Source organism: Acanthisitta chloris, unplaced genomic scaffold (genome assembly GCF_000695815.1).
Source record: "Acanthisitta chloris isolate BGI_N310 unplaced genomic scaffold, ASM69581v1 scaffold1405, whole genome shotgun sequence".
Classification (NCBI taxonomy): Eukaryota; Metazoa; Chordata; class Aves; order Passeriformes; family Acanthisittidae; genus Acanthisitta; species Acanthisitta chloris.
Window position 1 is genome coordinate 48,240 of NW_008674094.1, and position 17,412 is coordinate 65,651.

The following is a 17,412-nucleotide window of genomic DNA, read 5'->3' on the forward strand; positions in this document are numbered from 1 at the left end:
ATGGAACCCTCCAAACCTCGATTCTTGGTGCAAAGACTCCAAGACTGTGCATGAAGAGGCACAGAATGTGGTGATAGTTACCAGAGCTTTCCTTGATCTTCGTTTTAAGTGTGCATTAGGGCACAGAACTCTGGGTGTAGTGAGTGACAGCTCTCTTCTCATGTGTCTGTTACAGTAATAACAGTTTATACTATTGATTTTTGGTTTGGAGAAGCATTTCAAACAAATACTATAACAGCTTATGCCAAGGTGCTTTGGAATAAGTGATTAAATGACATCAGGCCAGGAGCAATGAAATCAGAAAATCAGGCTGGTGATTGAAATCAGGGTAGTGGCTTCTTCCACAGTGGGAGCTGGGGATAATGAAAAGGGAAGGCTCAACTAGTTCTGCTGCAGTGTTTGCCCTCCAGGCTGCACTGTGAGTCTTGCCAGGAATGACATAGAAATTTTCATGCAAAATTAAAATTAAATATGAAGATGCTGATGCAGAGCACTGGGATATGTGTGTCACACGATCTCTAGAAATTAATTTAATGTGAAGCTATAAACAAGGTATAACTACTACTGGTACTTACGTGGTATAACAGAGTGGAAGAAAAGTTGTTCACACACCTGGACTGTATTTTCATGTAGTAACACTGTTGTTTAGGATTAACTAAGTGCCTGATTTTGTAATACTTTTGTTCAGTTAAAACCTCTATAATTCTTTTCTCTTTAAGTTATATTTTCCTAACTACAGGTGTAGCTTATGGCAACTTGTGTCTGGCAACACTGACTGTGTTCTGTCATTTTTAACCACTGTTCTGTTTGGATGTTTTGTCTTCTCCCCTGTTACAGGTTTTTTTAAGTGTGAGCATCGCTGGCTCCTGTGTATTCAACTATAGGAAGCTACTAGATTATAAATTACCATTTTCAGTGTGCTACTTAGTAGAAATAGCAGGCATAGACCAAGTGAAAAGATGAGCATGCAGTGGCTTTCCTGGCTGTAGGAAGTCACTAGATGGTGCAGTTTCTGCAAATGCAGGAAGCTGGAAATGGTGCTAGCACGGGTTTGCTAGTAAGTGGAACCAGAGTGTTGAGACTCGATTATTTTTCCCATTCTTTGCTATTTACATTGTGTATTTATCAGTCCTGGGGGCAGCTTAAACTGGTCCACATGGCTGTGGAATTTACAGCTTCATTCTTCTGTATATCTGGCCAGGCAAGCAAGCACCACTGCAGATTTCCTTCATTATTCTGATTAACTCTTAGTTTCTAACTCATTCTGAAAAAAAACTTCTTTCCCTGATCTTATCTTCTCATAGAAACTCAAAGTCCTATACCTTTAGACAACTTTCCTTGGTTTCCCACCCTTTTCATGTTTCCTGTTTTCCCACCATTCTTTTTGGTGTTTGAACATAAAATCAGCAGATCAGAAAAAATTCTGTGTTTGTACTGAGTGTTCAATGTAGTGGCAAAGACATTTGCTTTTTGCACTTTAGAAATTGGATGAAAGAGTATAAATTTAGTTTCAACTAAGACTTTGGAAAGCAATCCTCTGAAGCAGGATACTTGTAAGTGTTCTTCCTTAGCATGTAGAGTAGTAGTTGGATCGTGGTTCTAAATTAGAACATCTGTGTTCTAATAAGCAAATGAAAAAATCCTGGTCTGCAGTTGACAGTTTCAAATTTAATAAAGGTTTTGATGTATCAGATGAACTAGAATTGTAATGAAACCTACCTAAGGCATTATTTGGGTCTGAGAAGTGGCCTTTTCTGGTTTATACACTGTCCTTGGGCATACTCCATAACTTGCCTTGAATTTATAAAACCACTTAAGATATATATCTTTCTTGCAGGAATTTTACCCTGGATAATTTTAAGACTTGAGAATTCAGACTAGAGCATAGTTACTCTAACATGCTTTTATTGTTTTCAGGGATGTTTAGAAGAATCACAGCTGCAGCTACCAGACTTTTTACAGGAGATGGAGCTGATGGTAGTTTCTATACTCTTGAAAGTTTGAGTGACCTTGTTCAGTCCATGATTCCCACACATCCTTCCTTAGTTCTCCTCTGGTGTCAAATTCTACTTCTTGTCAATTATACCAATTACAACTGGTGGTCAGAAGTTCATCAAACCCCAAAGTAAGATTTGGTTTTGTTCTCTAATAGTAGTAGTACTGTGTCTCATATAATTTTATTTGCTAAAATCATATTAAAACAATCTAGCTTCTTTCTGCCAAGCCTGTCAGCCCATGGAATGGTATTTAGATTCTGAAATGCAGTTCTGCATTTACTTTCCATATATATGTGTTGACTCTTCTGGTATTGATACGACTTTCAAACTAAGGAAATAGGTCCTGCACTCAGTTGTTCCTCAAAAGAGCTGCCAGGTTATCTCACCACTTCTAAGGCAAGAAAGTTTCCTCTGTGTGCTACCTGTCGTTCAAAGTATGGAAATAATTATAGCAAAGTAGTCAGTGTTGCATGTTTTTATGGAGAACTCTTATTTCACCTTCTAGCAAATAACTGTGTGGTGCAGATGACACTGTTGTGTTTGTGAAAATACAATCTGATCAGTATATCTAGAACTGTAACTGTGGGTCTGTCTGTTCTCAGTGGATTGAGATTTGATGATCCTGGAGGTCTTTTGTAACCTTAATGATTCTGTGAACTAAAATGACTAAGGTGACATTTGTGATTTGTAGCAGTTCTCTCTTTTTTTTTTATTTATTTACCAATACCACCTCTCTTTTTTTGTGTTGGGCATCACTTTCAATCTGACACTACGCTGAGTGCTCAAGAACACTGGCTTGGCTTGTGAAGAAAATACAGTAGCATGTTCTGTTATCCTGCCAGAGATGAAATAGCCTGTGGGGGTTTTTAAATAACCCCTTTAGCTCTCTAGACTGTCCAAAGAAGTAATAAGCCATACTGCAGTTGTTAAAAACTGAAGATCTGGTGGAAAGCAAAGTGTCTGCTTCAAAGCAGTGTCATGTTTGACTGGAGTTTATAAGGAAATGTATATTACGTAAGGACATTGTAGGATATTCCAAACAGTTCAGTAGTTAATGTTCCAGTACCATACTAAGAACATATGGTAAGAAAATAGTAACAAAATAAAATGTACTTCTTGCAGGAGACACAGCCTTTCTACTACAAAATTGCTTAGCCCTCATATATCTGGAGACAGTGACGAGTCAGATCTGGAATCTAAACGTGGCATGTGCAATCGAGAGATAGTGAGAAGAGGAGCACTCATTCTTTTTTGTGACTATGTTGTAAGTTTTGAATTAGGACTTTTATAACTATAGTTTTGAGTTATTTTATTATGCTGGTAGTCATTTACTACTGGTTAACTGACTCTGTCTTAATTTGCAACAAAATCAAAAGCGTTTGGAAATTTTATTACATAAAAATAAGGACGATGATGTTAAAATATAGACACTTTATGCTACCATTTCAAAATAACTTCCAGAATTGTGTATGAGAAACTGTATGTTGTGTCATGTTTAGTAACCAAAATCTTAACTTAGGTGTTACTGGAATCAGATTTGAATTTTTTCCCCTTAGTGTCAAAACCTACATGATTCAGAACACCTGACCTGGCTTATTGTGAATCATGTTCAAGACTTGATTAATCTGTCCCATGAGCCTCCAGTACAAGACTTTATCAGTGCTGTTCACAGGAATTCAGCAGCCAGTGGTCTCTTCATCCAGGCCATTCAGTCACGGTGTGAGAATCTTGCAGCTGTAAGTTCAACTTTTTGACTTCTCGTAAAGACTAAAATTGCTTACATTTTAGCATAAGTTGAACTGATAAGTATGCAAAGTCTGACATTTCTGGGTCATTTATCAATTTATAATTTTGTTTTTAAAGCCACTTGTTTAAAAATGCAAGCAGCAAACCTTGTATTAGCAACTTCAGCATCAGAGGTGTTCCAGTCCATCAAATGTATGAATTCAAGTGGAGAGGGTTAAGCTGCTTTACTTTGTTCCTGAGTATTATCCCTACATAAGCAATACCTGAAGGGTAAATTAAAGCTGTAAATTTTGTCTCTGATTTCAGTGCCTTGGTAGTATAAATAACAAGCTACTAATGGCAGAGGCAGGAGTAGGAACCAGTCAGTTTTCGTAGGCCTTGACAGTAGGAAAATGGCTTGAAAGCTTAATACTTCCCCATTGATCTATCTCAAAAGTTGTAGCCTCTTGGTGAGGGGAAACTTACCAGGAATTCAGAGTATGATTTCTGTTGATTATTTCAGTTTTCAAATTCAAAGCAGATGATGTTTTAGAGGGGTGTAAGGTTCTATGCATTCTCTTCATTGTGGGAACTCACTAGATGGGAAATGTCATTTGCTGAGCTTTCTCTAGAGATAATCATGGGAGATGCCACCTGCACCCTGAGTAGCCTCAGTAAAGTTTCCTGTCTCTTCCCATTCTCTGCAAATTTTGTGCAACTGCTTTAGTGCTTTAGGCATGTGAGTAAAACACTTCAAAGGTAGGTGACGTTGATCTGGGCTTCAGGATCTGAGTATCAATAGAACGAACTGAGCTAAATCAGAGATGTAGCTATTCGGTGAAATGTTTGGTGATTATCACAAAAGTCAGTAAAACTAAAATGTCTGATATTTACAATCTGCTCTAAAACAAGACTGGTTTCATGTTTCAAACTAGGTAGTGTTTTTCCTTTTCGATTATCAGAGCGGAATTGGGGCTCATGTTTTTTAGTAAAAGAAATTTTAAAAACTCTCTGCAGACTCTTTTAATTATGAGTAGCTATTGCTGGTTTTATGATTGAGCATGTGCTTAAAAAAATCCCTAATGCTTATCTGGATTTCTGTACTATCTCTTGTCTCATGTTCCTGCCTCCTTCCAGCCAGAGTTGAAGCTTCTCACTGTTTTCAAAGCTTTTTGCAATTTCACATAGTCTCTAGCTTTTTCCTCCTAAAAGATTTCCTCCCTACTTTTTGCTTACTCTTTGTAAGAGTAACCTTTTACAGTTGCACATCAAACAACTTAGTGCTCATATTAATTAAATAACCCACTAACTCTAACCTATCACATACAGAGGATTATATTGATCAGCTATATTCTGGTCTAGTTTTTTATCTACACCTTTCCCTCTAGCTTTAAGATCTTAGTATTCCAATTGATTGTCCTTTTTTGTCTGTTTTTCTGTCTCGTTTCGCTTCAACATCTAGCCCACAACTCTGAAGAAGACTTTACAGTGCTTAGAGGGAATACACCTCAGCCAGTCTGGGGCTGTGTTAACACTGTATGTGGATAAGCTGCTGTGCACGCCGTTCCGAGTGCTCGCGCGCATGGTTGACACACTGGCTTGCCGTCGGGTGGAAATGCTGCTGGCTGCAACTTTGCAGGTAAAGATAAATCCATCCGTTTGGAAATAATATTGGGCAGTGCTAGCAGTATGATCAAGTGTAATGCTATAAAGTACAGAAGCATGTGATGTGTAAGTGATTTCATTGGAACAGAATGTTTTGATTTCACATATAGATATGTGAGTGTTTACATTTCATAGAATCCTAGAGTTTTGGAGGTTGGAATGGACCTTAGAGGTCATCTAGTCCCAATCCCCTACCCTGGGCAGGGACACCTCCCACCAGAGCAGGTTGCTCAAGGTCTCATCCAGCCTGGCTTTGAACACTGCCAGGGTTGGGGCAGCCACAGCCTCCCTGGGCAACCTGTGCCAGTGTCTCACTGCCCTCACAGTAAACAACCTTTTTCTAATGTCTAACCTAAAGTTCCCTTCCTTCAGTTCGAACCCATTACCCCTTGTCCTATGACTGCAGTTCCTAACCAAGAGTCCCTCTCCAGCTCCCTTGTAAACCCTACAGATACTGAAAAGTTGATATAAGGTCTCCGTGGAGTCTTTTCTTCTCCAGGCTGAACAGCCCCAACTCCCTCAGCCTGTCCTCACAGGGGAGATGCTCCAGTCCTCTTATCAACTTTGTGGCCTCCTCTGGACTTGCTCCAACAGTTACATGTCCTCCTTGTACTGAGGGCACCAAAACTGCACACAATTTCACTTTAGCTGCCTATAATTTTCTTAATCTGCTAAAAGTATCTATTGGGATTTTACGTATTTCTGTCATGTAAAATTCTTGTGGCTTTTTCTACAGAACAGCATTGCACAGTTACCAGTTGAAGAACTGGATAGAATTCAGGAGTACCTTCAAAACAGTGGATTAGCAGCAAGGTAAGTGATACCAATAATACCAATAAGTGTTAAAATATCAAACTAAATCATGTTCTAGTATTAATTATGCTAACTCAGTTTTCCTACATTTGGGTTTTCTCTTAAAGATTAGGTAGTGGCTCCTTTTTGGAGGTAAAACAGGAGTAAAGTCTCTCATAAGCTGCTGGCATATTCTGACACAATCACAGTTGAGTTGGTGGTGTTGAATTTGCAATAAACTTAAGAATTAAGCTACAGGCTTGAAAGCATCAAATTCTCTCTCCTGCATCCCACTCAGTATTTAACTTTTGAGAGACAGCATCCACAATTTAATTTCTTGACGAAATCTATATTAAAAAACCCCCAACTTTTATTATCTCAAACTTTTGCAGAATATTGTGAGTCCAAGCCAGGTGGTCTTGGGTTTTGTTGCTTTGGTTTGGGTTTTTTTCCTACAGGCAATTGTTTAGTCTTCTATGTGTTTAAATTGCTGTTATGAAAAGGAGCAAATTATTCAGTTTCTGAAAAAGCTTTATTTGATGTTGCAAAGATATTAATTTACTCCTCTAGATGTCATTGCTGTTTGAGGTTAGTATCTGTTGACTGAAATAAGAAAGAAGTAGGGGGAAAGAGCCTAAAACCCAAGACTGCAGCAGATAATGGTAACGTGCCTTTGTAGGTAGTGTTACATTTGAATTTAGGAAAAAAAAATCTCAAAAATTACTTTGTACAAGTTCTGTTCAAGATAGCAGTAATGGAATTAAAAAAACCCCAAACAAACAAAAGAACACCTACCAAAAAAGAAATCACTGACACAAATCCACAAACTGGAATTCTTGATATATACATTATATATATATATTTCAAAGTACAGTTTTAGTAGGTTCATTTGGTGGAATGTATTTGTCTGCAATCAAATAATCTGTACTAACTTTGATTCTTCTTATTCATTAAAAAGATTTACTGCATAAGGAAAACTGAAGTTTGCATTTTATGCTTCAATATGTTAATTTTTAACTAAATGAAATTGGAATTTTTATTGTTGGTAGTGTTCAGTTCATTTGCTGGAGAAATTTGCAATTTTGCATCCTGTGATTGCATATATCCAACAAAAAACTGAAGTCCCTGCTGCTTTTCTTGTCCAGGATTGGAATTGACTCACTGGATGTCTTTCGATTTCTAAATTATTTACACAACTAAGTTAGCTCTCTGCTGACGTGTTCTTCTGTTTTCAGGCACCAAAGACTTTACTCGCTCTTGGATAGGTTTCGTCTTATGGTAGCACCAGACACAGCTAGTCCTTCCCCTCTGGTGACCTCACACCCACTAGATGGAGAAGACCAACCAGCTTTAGAGAATGTAATTCTAGACAAAGTAAGATTATATTTAGAGTCACTAAAAATGCTTTGGCTATGAACAAGCTTTACTCGTTACGAAATATTTAAATGCAGCTTATTTTTACGGTGCTGTTAATGTTCTCAGAATTGTCAATGTATCTCAAATATAGATCGTTGATTAATTTTGTGTGTGTTGGCTGATGAATTGGGATGGATAATTAGCACATGCATAGATGTTTGTTATATTGACAGTGCAAGTTTTGTTTCTTTGCATAACTTTAATGAAATGGTTTATACAAGGTTCAGTAGAGACAGATAATCTTGTTTTCTTGATGTGCTTACTACAGTAATTAGTTTCATTCATTTGCTGAAAGTTACTGGTTGTCTCTTGAAAATTAAGCATTACCTGTCTAGTTTTCCCTTCTCAGCCTTAAATTGCTTTCAGAGAAAATCATGAATGCTTAACTGTTTCTGTCTTTCACTTGCTTAGATGTGTTTATTTCCAGGTGGGTTGGGAGACTAACAGCAAGTCTTTTGGGTCCTGTGTCTTCCTATTTTTCAGTTTGTCCCATGGTACAGATGATTTCTCCGTTTCATTCCTCCGTGTCCTACGATGATAGATAGTAATAGGAAACATATGTAGTTGACATGGCAGAAATTATTTGATTAGCTGGCAGTTTGGCTGAGTCTTAATAAGTAGTTGAGGAAACAATTGGCTAAGGAGAGAGATTAAGAGCTACTTGGACAGCAGGAGAAAATTCTGTGCCCAGAAACCATTTACCCATAACTTTCTGTCTACAAATTAACCAAAAAATCTTCCTCTGTCACAGTAAATCCTGCACAAAGGAAGTAGTTTTTGTATGCTTTCTCCACAACCACTACGTAGTTCATAGAATCATAGGCTGTCTTAAGTTGGAAGGGACTCTTAAGGATCATTGAGCCCAACTCCTCCTCCTCTCAGGACTAGCTAAATCTGAAATTGCATGACTAAGAGCATTGTCCAGATACTCATTGATCTCTGACAGGCTTAGTTGTGTTCTGATTAATGTCAGCAATTTCAGGTTGTCCAGTTATGGGAGAAAAAACACAGAAAAGGGGTAACTCAGTCTCTTTATATTCCTTAGTTAAATTAATTATATTATTAACTAATTCCTGTAAGCTCATGGCTAATAATTTAAGGAGTATATTTGCAGTCATGCATGATGGTCTTAGTTTATTTCAGTGTGTGTTGAAAGATAGATGTTATCTTCGTATGCTGATTTATTTTAGTCTGAAGACTTTTCCTTGGATGTAGTATTGGTTTTTTTGCTATTACTATTATATTTTTTCTGACTACTGAGTATTCCATGTTTTTTTCCTAGATAGTCCCCTCAGCTTTGGGATCCTAATACATACACCTGCACTATATATTAGGATTCATTTTTCCTTGTTTCCTGGCTGGACTTTGATGGAAATAGACAACTTGTCAGGGAACATCCTTTGGTCTAGTTTAAGATGTTCCATTTCCATTCACCAGTTGTCTGTTTTGCTCTGCTTTTTTCTTTGAGTTCTTTTTGACATTGATGTAGACTTGTGATGTCTTAGACCATGATTCAGTGCCAATGAGCAGTTCTCCCTCTGCTCCCATGAACTGTAGCATTTCTGAAAACAAATATATAATAAATTTCCTTTTTTCATTGTTAAAGGACTGGTATGTGTCACTCGTGAGGTCACAGTGTTGCATCAGATCTGACTCAGCACTGCTGGAAGGTGCAGAGCTGGTAAATAGGATTCCTCAGCCTGACCTGAACTCCTTCATGACCAGCAAGGTAACTTCTTTGTCAGATGAAACAGAGTCAGCTAAAGAGGATGTGATTAGTTTGAGTGTTTGTATTGGTAGTATTAATAGATTACATTCTGAAGTGTTTGCATTCTTAAACGTAAACACTTCAGATTTATTTCAGACTCCATTTTGAAAACTAAAATAGTAGATACTTATGTAAAACAGTAGATCTGTGTCTAGCAATGCTGCTAATACTAACTTTCTAGTAGTACCTGTTGGGCATATAGAGTGGAAGTGAAGGTTAGTTTATGTAGTGCAGTCACAATAATCCAGTTCTATCTACATTTGCATAATCTCTTAATTACAGTCTCTTACAAGGCCAGATGTTTCTGTAACCTTTCCAATATCTGTGCTAGATGACTTGCAGTATTCCAGTAACATGCCACAGATCTGGCATAAAGGACAACTTTGCTTTGTCAAATTTATTTTGCTCAAATTCTCTACATTATATTTGCTGCTGGCATGCAGAAATAACAGTGGGGAAACTCTTTAAAAGATGTTTGACCTGTTTGTTTGAAAACCTATTGCTTGAAGATTCCTAATGTATATGTCATCCTTAAGCTTCATTCACATATGGCCCTGAAAATTTGGAATAAGCATATTGGTTTTTCTTTCCAGTACAATAGTGGGTGGAATTTGAATGTGGAACCAATATGGCCTTAACTATGGCATTGTTGCACCACAATAGAGCAAAGGCCATAATAATTAATAAACTGTAAATTTACCAGCACATTAGTATGCCAGAATAGCACCACCAAGTAATTAGTTTCTCTTTAAAAGCAATTTCTTTTTATTTACTATTTTATTTCAGGATTTCAACCTAAGCTTGTTAGCACCTTGTTTAAGCCTTGGCATGAATGAGATCTCAAGGGACCAGAAGAGTAACCTCTTTGAAACAGCTCGGAGGGTAACTCTGGATCATGTGTCTTCTGCTGTACAAAACCTTTCTGCCAACCACCAGGTTTTTCAACCACTAATGCCAACTGAGCCATCAGCCTACTGGAAAAAACTAAGCGATATCTTTGGTAATAGAAATAATGGTCTTTTAAAGTTTATTCTCTCCTCTGCAAAGATACTTGTACAGGTGTCTTGTGAATACGTGAACTTACTGTTTTTAAAAATCAAGGTACCTAGCATAAAAGTGCTTATGAAATAATTCTGAAAAACAATTATTGAAGGGAAAAAAATGCAAACTGCTAGATTTCATCCAGTCTTATTTTATAGGAGATGAGGTGATGTATCAGTCTATGATGACACTTTGTCGTGCACTGGCTCAGTATTTGTTGTTGCTCTCAAAACTACCAGCTGGTCTCCGTGTTCCTCCTGACAAAGAGGATGATATCCTGAAATTCGTAGTGATGTCAGTAGAGGTAAGAAACTACAGCATAATTAAAGATGTGATGAAATGTTGGGAGAGGGAACAACATTGTCTTAAACTGATCATCACTGAGTAACTTTTGATCTGAGCAATTTCTTTGTCTTAACCGTAGAAATTTCTTCAGTGTTTTTTGTGTTTGACCTGTGCTAGTAAATCAGATTGGGCTTAGGGGGCAAGGGCAGCTTTTTACCAGGAGAGGTTGATTGAATGATCTTGGCATTTGGGAGAATGGCCCTGCACTGATTTTTTTGAGACACTGAATAAACAACATATAATGGTCATAATTTTCATTTACTTAAAATAAATTCTGCTGTCTCATGAAAAAAAAATCCATACTACTTGCTAATAAAACTTAGAGTATTAAAACCCACCTTTGGTTAGAAGTTGTTCTGTTGTGAGAATTTGCTGTTAACTGGAAACTTCCGGTTTTTGCACAGGCACTATCATGGCATTTAATGCACGACCAGGTTCCATTAAGTGTAGATCTTCAAGCTGGTCTGGATTGTTGCTGTCTGACACTACAGCAGCCTAGTCTCTGGAATTTGCTGTCTTCTGCAGCTCATGTGACATATGCTTGCTCCTTAATTAATTGCATTAGATTTATCATAGAAGCAGGTGAGTGCAATTTGAACAGCTAGGAGAAAACTTTGGTAATAAATTGTCAGTCATCACTGATCAAATGCTGCATGTCTGGGATATTTCCTTTGAGCCCTTATTAATTATTTGTTTGACAAATATATTTTTTTACTACTTTAATTTCTCATTTAAAATTTTGTGTTTACTTTTGAGCTTGGCATATGCCTTGGATGTGTTAAACATTTGACTGCTATGTGGTAGAAAATGGAATATGAAATATATAACAGCTGTAACTTTGAAATATTTTTGTCTGATTCAGTTGCTGTGGAACCTGGTAATCAACTTCTTAGTCCTGAAAGAAAGAAGAATACTTCAAAACCTTTAAGTGAGGCTGAAGTTGAGTCAAATGTACAGAGTAAGTAAACAATGAATTCCCCTTTCACTTAAGAAGTAGTTGTAGCTACCCTTTCCATTACTATTACATTCAACAAGGAGAGTTCACCTGAGACCTTATTTGTAGTTGGTAAATGCCTCTTAAATGGAGGTTGACATATTTTTGACAGGTATAGTTGTTTCTTCTTCAGGGTTAAACATCAATGCAGCTCTTTTTTGCGGGGACACTGTTAGCTGTGCAGGATGATGCAGACCGAGCTTTTTAAATGTTGTGGGATTTTAAAATTTCATGGGGGAGAGGTAGAATTGTTCATATTTTTTTCGGAAAATGGCAGATTCACTATCTGCCCTTCTGTAGTATAAGAGCACTATGTTGAGGTCAAGATCAAGCCTAGTCTGAGAGTGTGGACAGCAGTGTTTTCTGTATCCAGCTGTGCTGGTACAGTAAGATACCACTTCCATCTACAGGAATTACCTGCTCCTCAGATTTAGCATGGAGACAGCTCTGAGGCTGTTTAAATTCTCAGCATTACTCTATTCAGTGTGGCCTGTTCTTGCTGGGGTTAGCAAGTGAGCTGTTCTGCTGGCAGATCTCAGTCCTGGTCATCTCCAGCTCTGGGACTGGCAAACAGTGCATGCCATTGTGGGGGGAGGGTGGTACTAGTGCTCTTCAACTAGCTGAAATATTCTAGAATATTTCTTTCTAGGTCTCCTTCTTGGGATTTTGTCCTTTTTAGTTGACATACTCTTTTGTTAAGAATTTGTTTTCTTTCTTTTTGAATTATGTGTCTTTTGAATAGATTCATAAAACTGAATTTCTTTCTCTCCCAACCAAGAAACTAAACACATTACTGCAGCATGTGAAATGATAGCTGAGATGGTGGAATGCTTGCAGACTGTCTTGTCACTGGGGCACAGAAGAAACAGCAGCATCCCAGCGTTTCTTACTCCTGTCCTCAAGAACATCATCATCAGTTTAGCAAGGCTGCCTCTAGTGAACAGTTACACAAGAGTTCCTCCCTTGGTATGTTCATTATGCTTTGTTTTCAGGACTTTGAAAACTACTCAAAACTGTGAAAACCAAATACGGTGCTACATCTTAATTTTTACATCAGTAGGACTTCAATCTTAAGCTAGATGGATCGGCAAGTTTGACTTTTTGAACACTAAGTGGCAACATTGAAAAGATACCACATAAGAGGTCAGGTTGGATTCAGAGATTTGATTAGCAAAGAGTGTAGCTGCTCCTTACCTTGTGTGAAAAAATGTCCAGCTGGTAGTTTAAGAAAGAAAGAGCAAGCAGTGACTTGGATGTTTTGTTAGGGCTAATACTAATACTGTATTTGACGCAGAACATTTTTTGTCATACTGAGCCCCACAATGGTATAATGGTGCTGAGCTGTCTGTAGTAATGTGTTAACTAACTCAGGTATTTGTGTGACACCATACCAAGGTGTTCCACGCCGATACTTTTGGATTAGTAGTACTGTTTTTTCCTAATTCATCTTGGGTCTTTTGGACAAGGTATTTCAACCTTTTCCTTTTGGCTTACATAACATGGATTTGAGAACACCTTGTGATTACTAAAACAAAGTCATTTCACTGTACTAACAATACATGGAGGTAAACTTCAAAACCATTACTGGAAATATGCTTATTGGACAGAGCAGAAGCAGTTTCCTGTTATCTGCAAGACTATTTCTCTAGCCTTTCTTTGTTTCTCAGCACTCTCTTTTTGAGGGGATGCCAAAAGATAATTGTTTTGGCTGAGACTTTTTTGCCCTCTCTTGGATGTATCTGTGTGCTGTTTCAGGGAACAGCAGTACATGAACTCTTTACCTTGAATTCCCTTTCAGCATCATTTCTGCACAATCTGGGAATGACCTGGCATTTAAATTCTAAACTGAAATATGTGACAGGAACTTGCTTGTCTTTACGTCCAAACTTGGACCATAAGACTGAATTTACAGTGCGAAATATGCTGGAAAAGCAACTAAAATTAGAAATAGTGTAAAATATGTATAAGCTGCATTAGATGTTCAGTCTTTCTCTTAAGTTTTTTTATTTGGAGAATTGCTTTTCTTCCTGATGTCTCATTGCTTTTGAATGCTGTGTATATATTTAGAGCTGCCATATTAATACTTTATCTGCTTTGGACGATTAAACTTTCATTATATTTCTTCAGGTCTGGAAATTAGGCTGGTCACCAAAGCCCGCAGGTGACTTTGGCACAGTTTTTCCTGAAATCCCAGTTGAATTTCTTCAAGAAAAAGAAATCTTCAAGGAGTTCATCTACCGCATTAATACACTTGGTATGTACAGAGCTAAAAATGAATACAGTTGGCTCTTATTGGGCATTTACCTACATGTGAAGTTACTAAATAGCTGTATCTGGTACCATTGCCAAATCAAATAGAGAATTAAGTCTGTGGACACAGTGTTATTTGTTTGTATTAAAACATAAGTGACTCTCACTGGATGTTTCCACAGGATGGATCAGCCGCACTCAGTTTGAAGAGACTTGGGCTACTTTGCTTGGTGTGCTTGTAACTCAGCCCATTGTAATGGACCAAGAGGAGAACCAGCAAGAGGTAATGTCATTCACTGAATTTGTAAAATTATATTTTACTTATACTAAGAAAACTGTTTCTATTAATAAAACTGGTAAGATTCTTGACTAGAAATTAATTGACCTCATGATACATGTTCATGTGTCTCCCACCTGGTTCTGGACTGCAAATCAGATATCTGGGCTTCTAATTTGGGCAAGTGGAGAGCATTTGGGGATCAGAACTGAAGAATTTTGTCTATACCAAAATTAGTGTCCAATATATATACCTAAGTATAGGTACTTATATACCAATTTCTGTACCAAAATACTGATGTCCCAGGAAGGGCAGCAAAGCTGGTGAGGGGTCTAGAGCATGTGTCTTATGAGGATCAGCTGAGGGAGCTGGCAGTGTTCAGTCTAGGGAAGAGGAGGCTGAGGGGGGAACCCCACTGCTCTCTACAGCTGCCTTAAAGGAGGTTTTAGGAGGTGGGGGTCAGTCTTTTCTGCCATGTCTCAGGCGAAAGGGCAGAAGGAAATGGCTGTAAGTTGTACCAGGGGAGGTTCACATTGGCTATTAGGAAAAGAATTTTCACTGAAGGAGTGGTTAGGCATTAGAATAAGTTTCTTAGGGAGATGGGGAAGTCACCCATCTCTAGAAGTGTTCAAGGGGCATCTGGATGTGGCACTTGATTATGGTGGTGCTGGAGTGATGGTTGGGCTGGATGAGCTTGAAGATCTCTTCCAGCTTTGATTCTGTGAAAAGCCAAGATGAGAGTTAACTTGGGTATCATGAAAGATTTTTCCCTCTTTAGATCTTAACCTGCTAGCAAACTGTTTTTACTAGTTCTAGTTGTTTGACCTGAAAGCTTATGTTCCTCGGCCTGTGTAGCATTCATGGTCCTGGTGGTAGGTGCAGAGCCTAAGGCATCTTAAGAAGTCAGAGGGTAGATGCCTATGAATTGTGGATCCTGGATAACAGGCAAAAAGGTCTGTTTCCCTTGCTCCCTAGGTGTCAGGCTCCAAATAGGAATAGGGAATCATCATCCCCTCTTCTCTGGGGTAGTATTTTCTGTTATACAGGCTTGGACACCTCAACTTAACTGTTTTCTACAGAATGGCCATGTTGGATCAGACTTCAGGCAATCCAGTTATCGGTAGTTCCTTATTTGTCACATTTAGTGTATTTATTTGTGGGCCAAGAGTGATCCTGCCCCTGTGCTTTCCAAGGCAAACCACTATGTTCAAAATTGCAAACATTTTGAGAACTGTTATATAGTTCAGTATGTTAATATTTTCTGAAATAAAAATACTTTTTTTTCTTATTGTAAGGTTAACATTTGTTACTGTCTCTGAAAAGGATCAGACTCTCTTGTGGTCTGATGCTTTCAGAAAGGAATCGCAGTCTATACAAAGACAGCTAGACCTGAGAATCAGAGTCTATACAAAGACAGCTAGATCTGCCACTTCAGAATTCCCGTGTTTGTGCTGTACTGATTTTAGTTTGTAAAAAAACTTCATTTAAGTCAAAAGACCAATCATGAACAAGTTTGGGTGGAAAAAAAAAGCTAACTGTATTGCAAAGATTCTTACTGCCATCAACACACAGAGTATGAGTTACAACCCACAGTGCTGGAGGTTTATTTTAAGAGAGGGTTTTTTTAAGGAAGAGAAACAGATGACTACAGTGGTGACAATTTACAGTGGCAAAGTACTTGATGCAATGTGTGTAGTTCCAAATACTTGGAGAAAAATGGCAGTGCCTCAAGTATGAATAATAGATTGAACCAAATATAACCAAATATTTTAGGAAAGTTAATATTTTCTCATGCTTTTATGGTGGTGCTAAGTACTGAATATGTATCATCTTGGTATAAAAGAAACATTGGATGCATCTGGATAATGATGCCCAGAAAAATGCTACTGAATATTCATGATGAGTTTGAGTTTTGTTCTGAAACAGGCTGTTACTGAACACAGTTAACATAGCTCCTTCTCTGAAGGGTTTTCAACTCAGATTTGGGCTCATTTAGCGCTTTGTTTCAGTGAGTAACTAATGAGTAGCTGCAAAGAAAGGAGTGAAACACTCAAGAAGGTCCAAAATGGACATCTTGAGGTTTTAATGCCCATGGGATGAGAGGATGCTTGCAGATTGGCTGATGAGCGGGAAGGATGTGTTGCTGCTGGAGTCTGTGTGCAGTGTTCATGCCACTGAGATTTCTGGCTGGGAAGAAGACTAGATGTCAGGCTTATTAATGATCAGTCAGTGAAAAGTGACAAACTGATATTCAGGGCTTTGGGGTTGTTTTCTTTTTATAATTCAAATTACAGTGAGTTCATTTTACAGGAAGATACAGAGAGGACCCAAATTAATGTTCTTGCAGTACAAGCCATAACTTCCCTGGTGCTGAGTGCAATGACAATACCTGTTGCAGGCAATCCAGCAGTTAGCTGTTTGGAACAGCAGCCCCGCAACAAAGCTCTGAAAGCTCTGGATACAAGGTATATTTTTGTTTTCAAATGCATAAAACTTGGGATTAATACATCATTACAATTACTTAGTCTAGCTGTAGCAAAAATCTGTATAGACTATGTTGTGTAAACAAGAGTAGATATATAGATGGATCTGTTTACATAGAAATTAGATGGACTTGGCATTGTGAAGCTGCTGAGTTAAAAGACTATCTGACAAATAATATATTAAAATTTAGTAAACAGTGTGTAGAATGTATTTCTCACCATCTTAGTTTTAGCCTCCCTGATAATGAAAATAACCATAAGACAATAGATAATAATGGATAATAATAGATAGCTAGATAATAGATAATGAAAATAAGCATATACCATGGCAGAGTGAGGCAGTAAGATCTGCACAAACATGTTAGAAGAAAAATCTGCTTAAATTCATTTCTCTTGGGCTTTCAGGTTTGGGAGGAAGCTAAGTGTTATCAGAGGAATTGTTGAACAGGAAATCCAAGCAATGGTATCTAAGAGAGATAATATTGCTACTCATCACTTGTACCAAGCTTGGGACCCTGTTCCATCACTTTCTCCTGCTACTACAGGTAAGTGTTTGTGTGTAGGGGAGAAGGGCTGAATTAATTTTTTTACACTTAAAGAGTGGGAAGGATGCTCTTAGGAAAATTTATTTGAAATCCGGTTTGCAGGAAATGAAGCCA

General features: G+C 37.9%; 1 protein-coding gene across 1 annotated transcript in view; it reads left to right on the forward strand.

Annotated features, from left to right (window-relative positions):
• Positions 1–17,412, forward strand: part of HTT (huntingtin) — a gene marked incomplete at its 5' end in the record, with an annotated part of 69,433 nt that overhangs the window by 42,516 nt on the left and 9,505 nt on the right. The window contains 16 exons of the mRNA XM_009075182.1: positions 1,918–2,125; positions 3,120–3,261; positions 3,554–3,733; positions 5,185–5,361; positions 6,124–6,200; positions 7,415–7,553; positions 9,202–9,324; positions 10,150–10,363; positions 10,563–10,708; positions 11,154–11,331; positions 11,612–11,707; positions 12,522–12,709; positions 13,871–13,997; positions 14,176–14,276; positions 16,581–16,735; positions 17,159–17,298. Of these exons, the coding sequence (XP_009073430.1) occupies positions 1,918–2,125; positions 3,120–3,261; positions 3,554–3,733; positions 5,185–5,361; positions 6,124–6,200; positions 7,415–7,553; positions 9,202–9,324; positions 10,150–10,363; positions 10,563–10,708; positions 11,154–11,331; positions 11,612–11,707; positions 12,522–12,709; positions 13,871–13,997; positions 14,176–14,276; positions 16,581–16,735; positions 17,159–17,298 (2,391 nt within the window). The remainder of the gene's footprint in view (positions 1–1,917; positions 2,126–3,119; positions 3,262–3,553; positions 3,734–5,184; positions 5,362–6,123; positions 6,201–7,414; positions 7,554–9,201; positions 9,325–10,149; positions 10,364–10,562; positions 10,709–11,153; positions 11,332–11,611; positions 11,708–12,521; positions 12,710–13,870; positions 13,998–14,175; positions 14,277–16,580; positions 16,736–17,158; positions 17,299–17,412) is intronic.